The sequence below is a fragment of the Branchiostoma floridae genome, chromosome 14 (genome assembly GCF_000003815.2).
Source record: "Branchiostoma floridae strain S238N-H82 chromosome 14, Bfl_VNyyK, whole genome shotgun sequence".
NCBI classification, from domain to species: domain Eukaryota; kingdom Metazoa; phylum Chordata; class Leptocardii; order Amphioxiformes; family Branchiostomatidae; genus Branchiostoma; species Branchiostoma floridae.
Genome location: NC_049992.1, coordinates 6081918 through 6103139, shown reverse-complemented (window position 1 = coordinate 6103139; position 21222 = coordinate 6081918). Strand labels below are relative to the sequence as shown.

The following is a 21222-nucleotide window of genomic DNA, read 5'->3' as shown; positions in this document are numbered from 1 at the left end:
TTATTGTAAACCTATATTCTTTCCCGTGGGTTAATTGCAGGTAACATAAAGGGTGTATAACAAACAGTGTATAACAAAGTGTCTAGGTCTTAAAGCAAACTTTAAATTGGAGTTATTGCAGACTTTATCTCTGAAATTCGGGTAATCTTTTGAACCCCTCAGTGCCGCACCGGTGACCCAACTGCAGTGAGATACCACCTTAAGTGTTCCACCTCTTGTAAGATAGTGAACGGGCGTAATTACATAAGCTCAATATCTTCTGGTAACACAAGCTCTAATCCTTTGGTAAGAGGGGACTTTTCACATTTTCCATGACAAAAATCCTCTTACAATCTACTGCATGAAGATTGGTGTTAATGAGAGGGATCGATATAGAAAATGCCACATTTGAATCTGCTTAGCCAAGACCGGAAATTGGATCTTGATAATACATGCTAAAATGCCACACGCGCCATCTTAAAGTATTGTCCGTATAATAAAAGTTGACATCTTTGCCAAATTTGTTTTGCAAACCATGGTTTGGACTTGAACGTGAAACTGAAGGCACATGGGGACAACAAGAATATGTATTAAGCGATCTTAAGAACCGATTATACGCCAAAATAGCAATTACTCAAGCAACTGCCGGATGAATTTGGCAATGGTCAGAAGTTTCAGATAGCGCCATCCACTATCTTTTATTAGTGACACTGAGCAGATCTTGTTAAAGATCAGGTTTTATATTCTATGTTGATACATGTATGTAACGGAGGAGAAGACAAGTTTTAGATAGTCCAATAGAAATTGTTTTCACTTTGGTTTGATGTTGACTTTTTCAGAACAACTTTACTTTATAGATTCTTCTGCCTTGTAAATGATACTTGTGTGTTCAAACTGAAGCTTGAAAGACTATTGAAGCAGTACCCAAAGAATGGCTTGTGGTGTGTGTGGTCTTTATTTCCTCCCATAGGCCAATTACAGAGAGCTTTGTAACGTTAGATACAACAGCCAGCATGATCTTGAGTCGTCTTGAGTAGGCTAGCTAGAGCTGTTCACCGTTCTTTTGAACATCTAGAGGTTCAATATCACAGAAACACTTTGTGGAAGGAAAAGGGCGAGAATAATCCATCCAGTCCTTCCGTTCTAAGTGTGGAAAGCGGTTTTAATTCGCTCGAGGATGACATTCCACGTTTCAATTTGCGCACCGCGTGCGTTCAAGCGTCAGACAAACACGACGAAGGACCGCGAACTGTTGACATAATCCTCCGTGCGCTTGTCCGAAAATCACCACAGACTAGTCTCAAAAAGCAGGCTCCGTGCTCGGAACGTCTGGTTTCCAATATCCAGCTGTCAGCTAATTTTACGGGGTCCCTGTAGCTCAACTGGTAGTAGCCTCACAGTTGAGCTCCTGGTCTCAACTAGTTAGTAACTGAAAGAGCCTGGTGGAATCCTAGATAGGGACAGTTCGGTTGAGGCTGTGCCTGTCTTTTGGAAGGGGTGTAGGTTTGAGAGTCAGTCCCTGTTCAAGGTGCATGTTAACTCGGAGAAGGGTTAGAAGTACCTCCAGCTCTGTCCTGCCTCTACATTATGTAATCGATCTGTCAACGCCACAGAATGTCCAACAAACTTTGCTAAATAGCCACCTGCTAACAGTCACTGGTCACATTTTTTGCTTGTAGAAGACAAATAAGAAGAGGAAGAAGGAAAGCCCCAAAAATGTTCCTTTCCTTGAAAATAGAGTTGGTGAACATACATGTTATGAATGTAACTTTATGTCAATGGCCTTGTCATGGAGTCTAATTTCGAGGCTACTACAAACATCAAATCGTGATATGTCACGCATCCCGGTTGAGTGACAGATTGGCCGGCTGTACGCTGAGGTAATTTGTCTCTCTTATTAAACATTAAGCCCCAGATTCAGTCAACAGGAATGGACCGATCTCCCGAGGGTCCCCAGGGAGTGGTTTCAGTCCTGCGGTTTCATTAATCAGATTATCTCCGCACATCGCTGTCCGCTGTCATCAGTTATGTGTATCAGAAAATGCGTCAACTAGCGTTACATAAAGCCAAGGGCACAACCCGCCGTACGTGCAATTTGTCCGTACTTTTTTTGGGAGGCCACGTCCGCCACGTATTTCTGAAAACGTTCAGGCTGTACAGGGCAGCTTATTTGCATAATCAATAAAGAACATGTACAAATTTCCTGCATTAAATGATAAGACCTGATTTAGGGATTGATAGCTGAACTGGTCGCAGGGTCTTGTAAAGAAATGGCCAAATTTAGGTCACGTAAACAGTAAAATTTCTAAGCGCTATAAACACACGCTCGTACAGCATTTTACTTTTGGGGCAGGTACACGAATAATACACAAAATGAAAAAAAAGGCATGATTAGGGATTCAGAGATAGAATAGCTAAGGCATTCAGAATCATTACCTTCTCCAAGGAGATTATGTATTCGGTGTGTTTATGTGTGTTATGTGTGTGTGTTTGTGTGTGTGTGTGTTTGTGTGTGTGTGTGTGCGCGTGTGTGTGTATACAGCATAACTCGAAAAGCCTTTGGTGGTCTTGATGATATTTGGTAGGTGGATGAGGGTCAGAAAATCAAAGGTCAAGTTTGACAGTGGGCCTCCTAGATACTCCTGGCGACTTTGTAGCATACTCCAGCAGAAGTTCTGTCTTTAATATGACATGTTCTGGACATGCTTTGGTTGTATTTTTTAGTGGTATACGTAGGTACATGTAGCTCTTGGGACAGAGAGTGATATCGATGAAAGTTTGTGTCCCCTGGCTGCTTTTGGGGAACTGCTGCGGGGTATTTTTCATTACCTTATTATGTGGGCCACAAATATCCAAAAACATAGACACACACCGAGTAATGCACATAAAAGACACTACTATGGCACAACCAGACCTAGGGGAATACCACAATTTAACCTCCACATGATGTCCGTGTGTCAGTGTCACAAGGACCGCTTTGACAATGCTTTTATTCATCTATCATAAGTTGGGTTGAGTGAGTCACATACAGGATACAGGATGCACAATATCCCATATCCGTAAACACACGCACAGTTGCTCGCTCTTGACATAAACCCTATTCAGACTTTTTTCGGTAATACGGTAGGATCGGGGGTTCGCTCCCTCCGTTACTACAAAACAACGTATTGCATGACCACTAAAATTTCACAAGATTATTAACAGGGGACAACCTTGGTGTCATTATGAAATAATTTGACGTCCATATTGGTTTCTGACCCAAATTCTACCCCCACAATGGCTTCTCCTGGCGAACCGTCCGTTTTCTGTACATTTCTGACACTCTGCTGTCTAGCGACGACAACTATGATCGTGATCAGTCTTTGCGACTGGAACTCAGTATACACAATTCAGAGGTAAGTAGTACTGACGATACGTTTATGCTTAAATTTGGAATGATTTGAGAGGAATACGGAAAAAATGGGGCCAATCAGAAATAAGCTTCCTGTCAGAAGCGTAGAAATTTTTATCCTAGCACCAACAGTCGTGTAAAATTACTAACTAGTGCTAAAAATAAGAGTAAGCCTATTTTTGTGTGCCTTTGACAATATATACTATGTTAGATTAACATATCACTTTGTCTACATAACTATAACTCGTTTACATTTTATTTTGGCTTGCAGAAGGATATCACACCCATTGTTCAATGTTTCGAACACACACAAAACCACTGACAACACCAAAGATATGATCAGGTATGACTTCATTTCATTTCATGCTGCATTTTGAACCACTTTTTGACATGAACATGAATGTTTTATAATTATAGGGATATTACTCTTGTTATTTTATCACATCCATCAACCGGGACGGCGGGCACAAAAGCCTTTGACCCATTGATGACGTCACGCTTGCATAACTCACGTGACTGCAGTAAATTGGGTCAATAAGCCCCAATAAACAAGATTACATAATTCTGAGCAAACCTGTCGTCTTATAAATGTCCAGTCGGGTCTGATGGCTTAAGAAGACAGCGTAAATTTGTCGTAAATTCGTGTGGGTCACAAATACACGCATATACAAACATCTCATTAATGAGAACATGGGTATATTAGGCAGATGGATACATCGGGTAAAAAAAATGTTCTAGACAAAATATAGGTCTTTGAATATGTAGTTTTTTTTTAAAGTGTGCCAATCACACGTTGCGTTGCAACGACAATAAGCCCCAATAAACAAGATTACGTAGATCTGAGCAAAAGTGTCGTCATATAAAAGTCCCAATGTACTTGCAGAAATCTGACTATGCAACATTTCGACACCTCGACGAATTTTGTCTACTTCTCGGACATGGAGGAAAACAATGAAAAATGTAGAGGAAAGAAAAAGTGCGTCACAAGTACACCTGTTGGGCATTACCGCGCATGCGCAATCATCGGAAATGGCGGGATTCTTCTCAACAGCAACTGTGGGAACGAGATCGATTATCATGATTACGTCATCAGAATCAACATGGCGCCCGTCAAAAACTATGAGAAGGTAAACAATAAAGCTATACGACGCAAGTGTTTAACTGTTCGCTATGTTTGATTTTTAACAACTGGGAATTGTCAGATATTTTTTCTTGCCTAGGTACTGAACCCCGTACGTCGACTACCTACATGTGGTATCTCAGTGCACTTGGGGCACCGATGCAGCACTGCGGGGTTCGTTCACTGCGTCACTTTTGTGTTATTTTCGCCGATTTTGCGCCGAGTTAGATATTGCGTAATAAGTAAAAATATGACTCAGAAGAAAAAAAATACAAAAAGCGAAAGGAAATTCGTTCTTTATCTCTGAAATTCGTTGAGTAATCCTTCGAACCCTGCAGTGCCACACCGGTGCCCCAAGTGCAGTAACTTTGATACCACCTTACCTACTTATTGTACCGAGTTCTGACTATGTGAACTTGTCTCACTCGTATCAGTTTAAAATATGATAATGTCTGTATGATAATCATGTTCAACTAGAACACATACCTTCACTAAGTAATCAAGACTTATTATGGAGAGTGCCTAGCAGTTGAGAGTACCTACCCAGAAAGTGAACGGCTGCATGGAAGTGTGTTTATAGCGGTTAGAAATTTCTTTTTATCAATCATATCGTCCTTTTATAAACAGGACGTTGGGACAAAGGCGAACATGACTTTAGTCAATTTGGCCCTCGCCAAACGACTGCCGAGGAAACTATCAGACACCACCACACGGGAAGCACTTGTGGAACGCTTGTCCCCTCTGAACCATGGCGTCATCAGTTATATTAAAGGAATGTCAAACCAAGTCAAGGAGGCCCTACTAGCTCTGGAAACCAGTCTGGCAAACAACGGCCTGAACATCTCAATTACTTATTCTCGGGACTACTTGCCACGTAAAATCACTCGGTAAGAAAGCTAAGAACCACGAAACAGTATATACTGCACCTTTTTTTCAGTTTATTCTATCTCTGAGGATAAAAACAGTGATGTCTTCTTGTGTCGAAAGTAAGAGGAGCGCCGGTGTAATTTTTCCGGCTACAACTAACGTTATATCTATTATATCTACGCAACTCAACCTCTGCTTGTAGAGTAACCTCAGCACCATGCGAACCACAAAGACACGTAGCGATTCATGTAACCTTACTACTTAAGGTGGTTTCTCACTGCACTTGGGGCACCAGTGCGGCACTGTAGTACTGTTGTGTTATTTTTGCCGATTTTTTATAATCTACATATACCGTAATGCGTATGACTTAGAAGACAGCAAAGTACCAAAAAAATCCCTCGAACCCTCTAGTGCCGCACCGGTGCCCCAAGTGCAGTGAGACACCACCTATAGGCATACATAGAATCTGATAGAATCTGATAGACATAAAGCCATACATCAATAGAGACGGGAAGAGAGGACGACGAGATATTGATAGATATGGCAATAGACAGACAAGCAACAAAATCGGTAGATACTATGTAACGCTAGTTCACCTTTATCCGTGGGGTTACCTATATCCGTTGTTAAAAAAAAGGAGATGAAGTCGTTGGATGGTTAATTTCAAATTGTAATATTTTCAAAAGATTGTAGTTTAAAACCACCGTCCGTCGACTTGATATCCTTAAATGGCTAAAAACCTTGTTTTTTTTCTTAAAACAACGGATATAAGTTAACCCAGTGGATAAAGGTGAACTGGCGTTACTTGTTTTCACCACTGCTGTGTTTACCCAGCTTGCTGAGTGCAACGTTGATTCCCGAGTTGCAATCTCCGACATCCGGGCTCATCGCCTTCATCCTGGGAACGACGTTCTGTGACGTCATCACCCTGTACGGCTTCTTCCCATTCGCCACGGACATGCGCAACAGGACGCTGTTCTACCACTACTATGATCGTACCCCCGTTAGTCACAGAAACAGGCACAACTTTAGTGTTGAATATGACTTTCTTACAACGCTTCACAAGAGTGGGGCAATAAAGCTTGTTTCAGACGTATGTTATTAATGATTCTGCGGTAATAATACCATCTGGTAGGAGACTTATTGGATTCTACCGACAAAACATGTAATACTAGGCATTCATATTAATATTACAATTCTTCCAATATTGTATCCAATTGTCTTTCCTTCTATCCATCCATCCATCCTTCCATCCATCTATCCACCCATTTATCCATCCATCTATATATCCATCTCATGATCAGTTTTGTTAGCTTTATGGATTATATCCAAGAGTTTATGTTTATGTTATTGCTTATTAATTGATGTTCGGACACAAATAAAAGCAGACTATTTGTTCTTTTGATCTCTGAACAAAATAATAAAGACCCACAACAGCGATCTTGGTTCCAAGTAGACATCTTATGTCCAGTTTCTACCTGTTTATCCACCACTTTAGTGAGGTTTGGTGGAAACCTGCACCTCGCGACATAGCTTTGTCGCACAGCTAACGTAATTACGTTTATTATATAGCTTTAGCATTGAGTACGACACATGACACACCTGTATCGATGCTCTTGAAGCTAAGCATCAACTCTTACGTCACATCCTGTTTGATGTTTAACATAACGTGACGTAAGTGTGACGCATCTATGACGTCACGCCCATTCCAGTCTACAAGCTTCGAGAGTCAGCCGCAGTGTCAAGAGAGAGAGAGAAATGGTTTATTAGATTAAAAAACTGTTGCAGCCCAAGGGCTGAATTGCAAATTTTTGTACATCGATTTCTTCACATTAACATAATTTCTTCACAATTTCATTAACGAATACATAGTACATCATATTAAATTCATTAAAACTAAACTGTCTGTTTCTTAAAACACTACAAGTTTTCATTGAGGAGTCTAACGCAATAGGGGAGAGTGCTGTTACTAAACCGGGACGTCCTACATTTGAAACTGGTGTAGCTGACATTATTTCTCAGAGTTCTGTTGTGGACATCCCCCCGCCGCGATGGAAGCCATGAACTGTATCTGCTAGAGTTCGCAAGAGACTATGCATATCTAAGACATAGGATGTCTCTTCTAGAGTCCAGACGACTGAGACCAGTTGTGCACAGAGCAGACTCATAGGTGGCGTACTCTGGTCCCAGGATGATCCTCAGGGCTCTCTTCTGGACGCGCTCAATCTTCCCTGATAGGTCACTGGACAGTCCCGGGTGCCAGACCACGCATGCGTACTCAAGGATGTGCATTTACATCTTAGTGTTAAATTTGTAATTGTTTCCTTAGTCAAGGGATTTCTTTCGATTATGGGCGTGGGAAATGTATTTTTGTCATTAGGAATTGCTCAGAAGTCTTGTTTTTTTCTTATTGTGTACCGAAGCAGTTGGAATCTTTCCTCTAAATGTGTCGTGATGTTTTTTAAGTTAAGTGAAAAATTGACACACATTGAGGGACGAGTAGGGAGAATAAAGAAACAGACTGCGGTTGTCTTTTTGAAATTCTGTTTTGAAAAATCTCTTCAATTCGTCCAGATACAATTAGGCTTAGTATAAAATACAAGTACCAGTTTAGTATACAGCTCGCCCAATAAGTTAGAAGTTAAGAAAATCGTTGAACTTTATGAACTTTGGCCTTTTAGCACTCCTTATCCAAGTGATGTCAGAGGTCACCAAATTGCTGCCTAAGGTTTTACGCATGAGTAATTGCCAATTCAATGACTTGGTATTGAGTATTGAGACTGGTTACTGAGTGTAAGTATTCTCGGAGTGGTCTTTTCATCCGCTGAGAAAAATTGGTCGATAAAGGGTTAAGCGAAGGCGACAGGGGTTAATATAGGTCAAATGGGGTCATGTTCAACGCTTTCGGGGTCCAGGGTCATTTCAAAGCATCTGGTTAAAGCAGGAAGGTTATAACCTCCTTGGTCAAAGTTTTAATTTACCTTCCTGAACTTCCCTCAAAGACGAAGATAAAGTTTCGGGCCCAGTTTCTCTCTCTCTCTGCCCCCTCTCTTTGTTTGTTTGTTTGTTTGTTTGTTTGTTTGTGTGTGTGTGTGTGTGTGTGTGTGTGCGTGTGTTTGTGTGTGTGTGTGTGTGTTTGTGTGCAATTCTGTGTTTTTGCAGCATTGTGCAGGACATTGAGTATGTGGGTAGCTTTTAAAAAAACACAAAGGTCAAGGTCGACTTTAGGGCTCCTGGTGACTAACCTTGGTACTGCAGCAAAACTTCCAGTTTTTGGTATTCAAATATCCTAGATATGCTGTTGCTTTATTCTCGTTGGTCTCGTTGAATAGTCACCACATAGGTACATCATGCTTTATTTGAAATAAATTTTGATACGTTGTAAGAGAATATAAGTATCTTTCGTTCTGTCTAACCTGTTTGCTAGATATACATGTATATGTGTTGAAATCGATATCGTAAGATAATATCAACAGGGAAGGCGTTTAACCTAACTCTGTGCTTCACCTCTCTAAATGCAGTGTTCAAATGTTTCAAGGCCAATAGGCTGTATATTACAACACCGTTCCCACGCAGCACTGAAAAGTAATACTGGATGTATATCATTCGCAGTACTTCGACCCAAGTGAGCTTTGCTGTGATGGTGTCGTTATCAGAAGGCGTTAGAAATCCGGGTCATAAAAAGTCACTTTCTTCATAAAAATTGGATTAATCGTAATGCTGCTTACCCATTTTGTTAATACGGATGATACAGGAAATGACTTTATTATAAGACCGGCCACGGAATAGTCTCACATCAAGCGGCAAAATTGACATTAAAATCCCGAAGAAATTGCAGTCTGATTCCAAAGTGAACGAGTCATTTGTCTTGGAAGGATCTGGTTTATCCGCGCTATTTTCTCACCATATCAAGGCTTAATGTCGTTGAAATGAGAATAGGAGCTTGCACCCAAGGGACTAGGAAGGGTCGCAGCCTCAACGCCTAGCCTCAACAATTACTCATGCGTAAGCTTAACCCACGTCGAACAGCGGGGATAGTTGTGTGTAAAGTATGTACATGTATTTCGCACAGAATATAGGACATGTGGCTCAACACGATAGTCCGCAAGGTGAAAAGTGACGAATTGGTTTTGAGGGTCAAGGTTTGTGTTCAAATATTTTATAATCTTCCGCTAAATGACATTATAACGTTATATCAACTTGTATGAGAAGCACAAAGGACTGGCGGTTGTATTTTTGGTGAAAATTGATTTTGCGCGTTTCTTCCGAGTAATCTTCCGCGTTGAAATTGATCCGCCCCTTTGGCCCAGATTGACCTTGGTTGTGTTCTGTGGCCCATGTTGCTATGCCTCGCCAGCGCTTCGAGTTGCTAGTAATCTCTCTCTCTCTCTCTCTCTCTCTCTCTCTCTCTCCCTCTCTCTTTATCTCTCTCTCTCTCTCTCTCTCTCTCTCTCACAACACACACAAACAGAAACACGCACACAATATCTCTAGTTCAAACTTTGTGTCTGTTGAGAGAGAGAGAGGTAGAGACAGATGCCATTTTCATGGAGATGATAAAAAAGAGTACCTGTAATAAAAGATCAAAGTCTACCTGACTTCAAGGACGATGCATAATGCAAAAGTTGCCGAAGATGTTACAGTGCGTTTATTGGTGGATTTGAATGACGATGTTGTTAACAGATCAGGAGTGTTTGTGCCCTGCTTTAAAAAGTTTAACGAGCACGTCAAAGTTTTGAGATAAAATCACGGAAAGCGTAGGTGGCTTGGCCTCTCACATGAACGGTCAATTTAATTTGAGCGAATGGACCAAGTGACATTTATAAGCAAATGGTTTGGCGTAAAGTTTGCACAAATCTTGTAGTTTGTGACGTCATAAAGGTGGGAGTATTGGTACGTGTGCGTCATATCTCAGTGCGCATTCTTACTGCGCACATTTGCATAACAACGACGCCATGCAACAGACGATGGCAGCAAAGGAACCAAAAGTTTAAAATATCCCCAAACATGGCCTTTTGCGAATACCATGATAGCTCTTTTTGTGTGTTGTTTGCTATTACATAGAAATTGACGAAAACATGAAATGTTGGAAAAATCTCCAAAAACACCAGGGTTTTCTGATGAAAACTTCACCAACCCTTTAACACCACATTTTGCAAAGGGAGTTCAGACGGTTACACTCTATCTACAATCAACCAGTGCAAAGAATGTTTCATAATATTGTTGACAACAGGGATGCAACAAGGAAAACACGCAAAGTAAAGGAGAACAAACTTCATTTTATTGTATCGTACCTTTCACGAACGTCCCCTTGCCGCCCGTAGACTCTGATCTTAATACCAAATTGGTCGATTCAGATTTCTAATTACAACTACAGGACGTGGGTGTATAAGGAAACTAGTTTTTAATCCCCGCCAGAGCATCCTTGATCATTCCTACCCTGCGCCTTTATTTAGGCATAGCTAATGAATGTAAGAATATTCTGTGGTGCTGGTAGATAATACGGAAGAAGCGCTAGGAAGATAAGACAACAATACTTTCTTCTATAATTAGGTGATCTCCTTGTTCTTTCTTCTGACAGGCGTTCTACGCTGTTAACAACATGAATGATAGCATACAGGCGAAGACAATCTTAAGCGTCCGTTAATCTTTTTTTCCGCGACAAAGTTGTATCACAGATTCACAGCCCTTGTGAATGCGTTAAAGACAAAGCCTGACAACAAGGATTTATTGTAATCAATACAACCTTTTTTGTCTTCAATGTAAGGTACAGAGTGATATTGGCAACTCCAAAAACTAGGGACGACAGAAACTTTCGCTATCTTCAAAACTTGTCCTGACAAACTCCTGACAAAATGTCCAAAGGGAAACCATGTGTGGCAGTATTACAGGCCCTCAGGACGCGAACCCAATTTCGCAAAAGTCAAACGTGTTGAACCACGCTTCAGCTCGTTTAGATACAACTGATTTCCAATCGTTGACAGGTGAAGAAGTAAAGCAAATGTGCACTTCACACTAATGAAAATTAAGTGATAGAGATGGTCTGCCACGTAGATTTCATCCGTTAACATTTCCCTCGCCCCCGCAGTGACCTACATAAACTGTACCGGGTTGGACGTTGTTGCGTTGCCGGGTCAGTTTTGGTGAGGAGGTCCTTGATTGGACGTGACAGCGCATCCTGTTCATCACGCAGCCTGGTTTGTAATGAAAAATGACATCAGAGGTGGCCGCGCTTTTCTTCCGGGCAGCGACAGCGCCTTGGGGATTATCTAATCACTTCTCTCAATATGTTAACCTTTTCAAACTCCCAGACTCTCGAAGTAGTACGGGCCGGGAAAAGGGCCTGGAAAAGGTCCGAAATGTAGGCGACGGAAAAGATGGCAGGATGGGGGTGACGAGGATAGAAACGGGCGTAACAACGGCAAACTGTCTTCCTCGGCAAAGTCCCTTTTCAGGCACAAGGGAACCAAGCAACGTTGAAAATCGCGAACCAAAAACTCGAGAAGGGTGGAGAAAACTGTTTGCCAGGTGCCTCGTAGTGCCCTAGCGGTCAAACAGCTGTAGATAGATTGAATTAGAGCAGTAGGACATGAACGGCGTTTTGATCTCACAAAGGCGCCACCGAGAAGAAATATAGCGATACAAACTCTAGAAATAGAAACTTGGCAGGACCAAACCATTAATATCAGAGAGGACAGACGCCTTTAGCTAATGTTAATAGACTTTGAGATTGAAAAGTACGAAAAGTCAATTCCAGATTAAGTTTAAACTCCCAGGCGTTTGTAAGTGGCGACAAGGTTGCTTTCCTGGTCGAAACATCGATTTGCGTTTTAACTTCACAAGGCTATTTATAGAACTGCACTATGTGTGTGGAAACTCCCGGGACGTGCTTAACCTTATAAGACGCTGCCAAGACAATTTAGAAGCTTGGAGATTCGAGATGACATGTACTGCGTCATTGCCGTTATGCTTTACATCAGAGTGTGTCTTCGACATCAGCGACGTTATTACCCTCGACTCTTGACATTTAAAGGATACGTTGGCTACTAACAACATAACCACAAAGCATTGTGTTAACATATCAGCCTTGAAATCAAATTGAATTACCTCTTGGTATGCATTTGGAAGCCTTTTACCACGAAGTGAACGTTGCAGCAGTCTATGAAATTGTGTCTTTGTCAGTAGAGTGACTTTGTTCGACCAAGAAACGTACAATTTCCATGTGATTCATTCTAACAACGGAAATCACTTTAGAGGCAGCTGAAAGCTCAGAAGTAAGTTTTTTCCTGTGGTTGTACTGTGGTAAGAGGTGGTTACATTTTATTTCTGAAGCCTTAGGAGCGGTGAATTGTTGTTATCCACTGTGTCTAGGACCGGGAAGGCAAGGCACGTCCCTCTATCTCGTTCCACCACCTCCCCAGCCGATGTCAGGTACCCATTGTTTACTACTGGGTGGTGTGTTAAGTTCCCTTACCAAGGACGTGACTTCTAGCCAGAACACCCGGAATGAAACCTGAGACCGAGAAATTTCGATCTCAGACCTGCTAATAATCAAATTACTCGTGGCATCTTGGTAGCGTAACTGGTAGAGTATTGGGCTCGGGGCTTTGAGGTACTTGCCTTGCCCCCCACGTTGTGCCCTTGGGAAAGGCACTTTACACAACCTTCCTCACTTCACCCATGCGTAAAATTCGTACCTGGCTTGGTCGGGGAGGAGGTAAAAAAGATACATTTACCTTTTCTGTCTGTAATTTGCATGTGGCACTGTAAAAATAAGTTGCTAACTTTAGTGCAGTGTCACATTGTCCCCGTCTGTCCACAAGCAACAACAAATAACAAAAAACACTCGCCAATTACGATGGATTCTTCGAAGATGAAGTTAGATCACCATCGGCAAAGGAACCAGCAATGTTGAAAAATTTCCAACTTCCTAAACTCTATTCTACAGACTAGCAACGCTCCGAACCGCTGCGATTGAAATAGATTGCGCACAATTAGCCGAATGTGATGAGATAGCGACATCTCTCTCAGGCGAGTTCACAAGGGACGCTTGGAAATGGTTAAAGTGTTGTATGGACCGCTGCAACCCAGTGTTATCTCATAATCCACATCTATCGACCTTCCGCGAGAGAACACACAACTCTTCCAGCAAACTCTCCTAGATAAAACTTTGGGATTACTTGGGCGGAATTTCAAACGATCTCTCCCACAAAACTTTCGTTCGTGTCATGAGAAACCGTCTTATACAGGTCATCGAAGACATAAAAGACAACGAGATAGATTTCGTTCAAATTAAAGTTCTGAGGTGATATTTGATACGTGTATCACTTGGGTGGAGATATAGCCACCATTGCAGATGATGGCGTCACATCAGAGGCTAGTCATCATACATATCAGTAATTGAAATCGAGGGTCATAAATTCTCGGACCAGGTATTATGTTGACAGCCATCCATGATACAAGTGTCCGTATGGCCAACTTTCAAAAGAGAACGCTGATGTATTGGGGGAGATTTGGCAAGAATGATTTGTATTCAGTTTCTTTCCAGCTTATATGTGTTTATCGGATCCATGGTATTTTTGTCCCTTATGGTGTATTCTTGTTGATGTTTCTATCTATGTTAGAATGCACGGAAGATAATGCCGAGAAGGCCAGGTGTTCGTGTGGGTAGTGCTCCTGACTGAGAAGCTGAAAGTCCCCACACCTGTACAGCTGGGAAAGGCACTTAACTAATCTGCTTACCACTTAGGTGAAAATTAGCACCTTAATTCGTCGTCTCGGGTGGCCTGTAAAGGCACAGTTTGTTGGAGAAGAGTCAAACGTCGAGCACAATAAAACAATAACAACAAACACAGTCTAAATAAAGGTGTAGTGGTTCAAACTTTACAGTCTGGCCTCTGGGCTGACATCTTGAAAAGGTGATTATCGCTTGTTACGTCACTCCTTTCACAAATGTTGTTAAGCACAATGAATACATAAACCTAAACATTTTCCTTAAAATATTCTTAGAGATTCTAGGACTTGAATAGACCTAATTTCTATTGGAACATTTGGCAGAGCACTAGCGTTTTATCCAGACATTTCGGCAAATTGCCACGGCTTTAAGTTTGCACCGCGGCCGGCCACTCAAGATGACATCACCTCCTGGTTCTCACGTCCTTTATTTCTTACCTTATTCACGGAACAACTGATTTACGGTGTGATAGCGACCAAGTATTGCTCTTTTGGGAAGAGGTTGGTAATATGAAAGATAAGATTCCTTCAGCAGCTCATGTTTTCCTTTAATGACGAAATCATTCGGCTAGAATTCCACACGGCATAAGCCATTCCTTGGAGACATGATAGCAGGATACCCTTCTCTCTCTCAAGAAATTAATCATGCAATCGACTCTCTCCTATGACGTTGTTTTTGGCGGGAACAGAGCTCGTTTGTTGGTTGTAAAGTTGATGGTCTCGTGAAAAAGGATACAGTAAACAGGTAACATTGAGGCTCACAGTAGACTTAGCCATTCTTTAATGGACCATACTTACATGAATTACGGTAACGTTATATACTGACACAAGGTCATTACGTCATTTTATATTCTTCATGTATATTCAACGAAATTTCATTCACTGACACATTTGGGATATCACTTAATAAAAGTTTTAACTTCTGATGCAACAAAAAGAGACTTCCAATAGATATCCAAATTCATGACTGAACTGATTGTCTAATCCAATTAGCAAATACAATCATGTACTGATATGCAGGGGCTCATTTACTAGAATAAGTCAATAAGAACTAGTCTTTTATATTTAGTAAGTAATTTGACTAGAAATTTACTATTATTAGTCTGAATCACTACCTTATCCTTTGTAGAAATTGTAATAATCAGTAAAAACCTAGTTAGGTAGGAATAAAAAGAAAAGAGCAAGAAACGAAACAAGATGCTCCCAATCCTTAAGCCGCACGAACTTAAGCATAAGTCACAGCCATGGAAGAGAAAGACGTTTAGAATTGCACAATCACGAGTCAGGTGTATACTCCAGTCACTGAAATAACGCGCACAGGTCGGGTACGTGAGGGGGAGTTTTAGTGATAACCCGATGAAAGTCCACAACGGAATGTTCCTCCCTTGAGACGGCAATCGTATCAACCATCTGATAGGTCGTGACCTACTGGGGACCTGAAAGGCTTCTGTGTCCAAGTAACATCGTGACTGTGGCTTAAATCAAATTCCTTGGCAATGCTGTTGTCCCTGTAAATCCCTTAGGAAGTACTCTATGACATGCAGTATGAATAGATGTACCACAAATCTTATAAACTCCGTAGCAGATGCTGTACGTCAAATAAATCAGCTCACCGGAAATGATTCTCAGTGACCTGTTCTTCTTAAGCGATAGAAAGGAGCTACATTTACTTTTTGTAATGTCTTATACGCTGATGTAGTTATTATATAAGGACTATTCCCTCGTTGTTTCCTTTTTGCTGTTTCGGAAGTGGATGGACAATAAGTACCGGTAAAATGGAATTTGAAAGAGCAAAAACCTAATACACTTGTCCTTAATGTTCAATCATACACTTTTAGCTTTCAATGTATTTTAGCTTTAAAGAAATTGATATTTTCAAAGAAAGTCACGAGAGGAACTTGAGACTCTACCACAATTGAAAATACATTAAACGTCTTTACGTAGTCATTATTTTCGTCAGGAAATTCACCTCAAAATTTTCCTAACCAGGTTTTGCCCAGAAACGCAATGTAAGTCTGCAAATTTTTTAAAAAGTGCATAAATCATTGTATTCCTTCCGTCAAGTCGGATTTCCTTGGAAGTTTGACAAGCTCAAGAACAAGTTGATCTCTGAAATGATTTTTAGGTAAACTGTGAAACATATTGAGATGCTTTTTTGAAATATAGACGGAGTTTGTAAAAAGTTATTGTAAGATGCCAGTGCAGGTATTCTAAGCCAAGAGAGTTCACCCATTGAATGACGATCCCTATTTCTCCAACGAAATGATGTTCCTGTTGTGCACCGAAGATGACTATTTTCAACAGTTCAATATCATCTTGTAATTTAAGAAGAAGAATGTGACGATTAGGAATCCAGGAATGATCGCAAGATGCTAGATCTTCATTTTCAATCCTTCAAAATTCAAGCAGGATTACTAAATGAATTATCAAAGTTCAAAAACATAAAACATCGTACTCTATACGTCAAGTCGGATCCTACCAAAAGTTTAACAAACTTAAGAATAAGCTGATATCTTAAATGATCTCGATCGAAGCGTAAAATAACAGGAGAAGCTTGTACGTATTTAGAGATATAGAAAGAGTTTGTAAAAACGATGCGGCTGCCGGTGCAAATCCTGCGCAGTTGCGTTCTAAGCCACGAAAAGTCACACATTGGATGAGTCGTTTGTTGCCTATTCATCGAACAATGTGTTGTTCCTCGTGTTTTTAGATACTTAGGCATTGATTCGCTGCAATGCTCACTCACATCTTAATGATGAGTGGCAGCAAATTAAGAGGCTACCGTGAGCCATACTCAACAGTAACTGTAACTAAAACGCTCGCAGCTAGATACGTAAATGTTAGGTGTGACAGGTTGTTTAGCTTGATAAGGCCAGCTATTGCCGCGCCACGTGCCGGACAAGCTGGTGTATTAGTTAAGGGTTAATGACCCGCCCTGAGGTGTATATGGTGTCATAACACCTGATCCTTATGCTATGAACACCGGAAAAACCCAATTAAACCATCGCTCCTTCTTATTGGTACACCGGTTTTAAAACTTTTTAACACCTGGTGTTACAGTTCCGTTTTGTACTGCGGAGTAAAAGCTGCATATCCAGACAGAACTATTGGATCAACTCACATTGGGAAGGACGCTTACTCAATATGGTAACTGTGGTAAGTTATCTTAAATGGTCGAGGTGTGTCTCTCCTCGAACACAGGACCTCTATCTACCGTCCTACCCGAGGAACGTCCCTAGCTAAAAATTACGTCCTCATCTCCACTTGAGGCGAGTGAGGAAATTAGTGTCTTTCCCAAGGGTACAACATGGGGAACTGTCAATGATTCAAACTCAGTATCCAAGGTTCTGAGTCTGAAACCATAACCACAAAGCCACCGTGCACGTACCACTACGTTAACGTTGACAAAGCTGAGAATTTGAAATGAATATATGTCGCTGTTTATGTATGCTACTCATGTGAAAATACTGTAAGCCTTTGGTCCACATGTACAATGTCATCTTGACCTTTCCTGTCTTTGCCATGTTGATAAAACAAATCATATGGTCTATATTTCTACGCGGAAACAATCTATTATATACAGGAACGAAGCCTCCTCTGTACTCTCTCAAACTAAAAGCAAACTACCATCCACATGGACTACTTTCTGGCTAGATATTGCCCAATCTGCAATCATTCTAAAGAATGAATTGCTTCCGGTCGTGGAGGACTTGAGAGGTTTTATTTTTAGTATGTCATTATCAAGAAATGGACTAGTGACGCACTTACAGATACAGATACATATTGTCCTGTTTTGATCTATGTTGTAGCCACAATCATATCATAGCTCTATTGAGCTTCCGCCAACAAGTAAGTATCTAAAGCGATTCTGCAAAATTGATTCTTGAAATGCAAATGGAATAGTCTTCCATTTGCTCGAAGGCTTTTTATTCATCAATGACTTTTTTGTATTAGTCAGGAATGATGGCTTCAAAAGGAACGACGTATGATGTGACGTACTGTAGTTCACTTTGCGATAAAGTTTTGCTCTTGCTTGCTTGTTGTGATAAGCACGAAGGCTGAAAAGAAAGAATCCATCAAGAAGATGTCCTTGTTCAGAAAACTCAATGACGGCAATGTATTTTTGTATTTCATCCTTTGATTTTCATGAGGCATGACTCACGCAATTGAATCCTGAACTCTATCTATGCATGCAGTTAGTCCTTCACATTTTAACTATAAAGGTGGTATCTCACTGAACTTGGGGCACCGTTGCTGCACTGCGGGGTTCGAAAAATTACTCAACGAATTTCTTACGTTTTGTGTATTTTTATGTCTTCTAAGTCATATGTTTACGTATTACGCAATATCAGAATTATCTAAAAAAAATCGGCGAAAATTACACAACAGTGCCGCAGTGAACGAACCCCGCAGTGCCGCACTGGTGCCCAAAGTGCAGTGAGATACCACCTTAAGCCAGGCAGCAGACAGACTGTTGTTGATTAAAATTTCTCTCTTTTTTTTTTCAAATTACTGTCACCGGGTTTTTGTCAGTTTATCAAGGATTACTGCAAACGTTTGATTAAATGTAGAAGTAATGCCATTCCTAAACGAGACAAATGTGTAAGAAGATGAAATAGAGAACCTTGTTTAATCTGATTAGCACATCTTAATTCGCAAAACCAAAACTATAATCAGGTTACAAGAATGAAATGTAGGACTTCATTAACAAAAAACATCAAAGTACTGACAATGTAGTGCTTTGTAGTAATGAAATATTCGCCATGCGAAGTTTATATTGAATAGAGACGGTCTGACAGAAATGGGATATGTTTAGTGAGGGTTGTGCTTAGCTTTATGAAAGAAACACTTGTCTGTAAGCTTGTTTTTGCTAGTTTTACATCACATGCCTAACAAGATCAGGTGTAACACTATCGCGAAATCGCCATGTGCAGTGTCCAACTGTGCCCGACAAAATGGATTACCTTTATAAAGTATTGTACAAACAGGTAAATGGTCCTGTGTATGTAGTCATAAGTATTTTTCATTGTGTACGTCATATTTTACAACAAGTCTGGTAATATCTTCAGGTTATCAGAGGTAATCAATTGACTTTGGCGACCTTCACAGAAATGTACTCTTTGCCTTAAATGATGTTTTTACCTGCTGCTAAAGGAACTTCCCCTAACGACTATATCCATTAGCGTTGAAAGCTTTACGGACACAACAAGCTGACATGATTCATCAGGACTCACTGCACAGCTGTTAGAATATCAGTTCTGGTTAGTTCTAAGATGCCACTCTAGCTAGGGGAGGGATGAAAGACGTCGTGACTCAAGTTGTGTGTTGAGAGTAATTTCGTCCCCAATAGCGTTTAGAATTCTACTACCTTAGAAAATCTCATTAAAAGGGAGGCATTTTTTCAATTCTGTTACTAAATGAGTTTTATTTTATTTTTACGTGTAGAGAATTGAGAATAAATACTGAAATATACACAGAAACAATATTTGTTATATTGACCGTTTCAAAACCATTTCCAGTTGCTTGAGTAACTATTTTTGGCGTATCTATTACCTGGATGTCTAACCTACATCGACGAACAATATTTGTGGTTACAGAAGAGTGTACTAGGTATATTATTACAGGTACTTCGAATCTACGTACAGTATACATTACAATTCTCTTCCTCGTTCTCTTTCTCTCTGTCTTTTTCTTCATCTTTCTTAGTTCCAAATAGTCAATGCGCACTATAATATTAAGAACTATTTGGTATCCAGTAGTCAAGTGGTCTGAATGATATCTGAATAGATGTGCATACATCCTACACATACTCCCTTGCCCGAGTTTATCAACATATTTTTTTATTAGACTTCTTCTAGACTCGTTAAAGTTTGAAGATTTATTAGTCACGTATGTACACAGTTAATAGAATTTTTATCAATCAGTTACTACTTTTTTAAAGGTAAACACACGCACCTCGAAATTTGCGATGGCTATCAGTCCATCTTGATCAATTTTAGACTTTTTAAAAACTCTCATTAACTATATTTCACAGATCCTTGTATATATTTTAAGAATCTACAATATGGATCTCCCTTCCACGATCACAAAAGTCAGACACGTCCCCGCGTTCATCTGTGCGGCCCCACACGTGGGCAGACAGACGGCTGGTCTATCAAACTTTGTTTTGTGGTTAAATTTGAAGTGATTGGCAGTGGAATATTGACAGCCTGTTCATAAATGTCTTAGAAGTTGAGGGCTTATGAATTGTGTTATTTACCTTCGTAGTTGTAGCAATAGGGTACTACAATCACAAAATATATAAACTATATGTCACAACTGACGTTTGAAAGGTTATGTTACTTCAGAGTGAGAGGGAGACATTTTTTGACAGTCTATAGCTGCCGAGATGCACGTGTATGCGTTGATATTATATGTAATATAAAAATGTCAACCGCCGAGTTCTGAACAAACAGGTTTATTGACTTGAGTAATTGTTCAAGGGTGTTTTCCTTCAGTAACAGTCTCAATCATGTAGACTACACGAAATAACAATGCTGTAAGGTTTATATTTCATCTCCTGCATAAAATTCACTAATTACAAACTGATGATGTTTTCTTGTTGATAAGGAAACGTGTGCGCGCTGTGATTGTCAAATTTATATCTTAATAGCTTACTGAGAAGACAATGCTAATGCGTTAATATTTCCATATTTTCCAACTAGCTATTCATTCATATCCCAAAGTATTTTACTCATAAACGGCATGTTTAAAACACAAAGGCCGTGGTAAACTGAACAACATGCAAAACACAAACATGAAAACAAAGATCAATGCAAGCACATCCTTAGTTAGGCGCAGGGGAAAATGTTGTGTTTTCTGTTTCCCTATCATCCTAGAAAAACCTGCCCGCCCTAGACTTTGTGGGGGTAAGCAGCGGAGCCACGTAGCTTTCAGTTAAAATTTTATTCAGCCTTCTTCTTATTGAAGTAAACGCACTGCTTGTCCTATCTAATGAAGGATATATGTAATTGAAAAAAGAGTCCTCATGTATTTCAGTTCACGTGGTCCAACTATATTGTAATATGTATCACTAGAGTTGGGGCCAGCCTAAAGATTACAAAAAAAGATAACCCATACCCTACGACTCTAA

At 40.3% G+C, this 21222-nt stretch overlaps 1 protein-coding gene across 1 annotated transcript; it reads left to right on the top strand.

Moving 5' to 3' along the window:
• The first annotated feature begins 3645 nt into the window (after positions 1 to 3645).
• On the top strand, positions 3646 to 6609 carry LOC118430763 (alpha-2,8-sialyltransferase 8B-like). The gene is made up of 4 exons (XM_035841783.1): positions 3646 to 3713; positions 4254 to 4497; positions 5118 to 5377; positions 6192 to 6609. The coding sequence occupies exons 1-4, from the start codon at positions 3706 to 3708 to the stop codon at positions 6460 to 6462; spliced, it is 783 nt and encodes a 260-aa protein (XP_035697676.1). The 5' UTR covers positions 3646 to 3705; the 3' UTR covers positions 6463 to 6609.
• The last annotated feature ends 14613 nt before the right edge of the window (positions 6610 to 21222 follow it).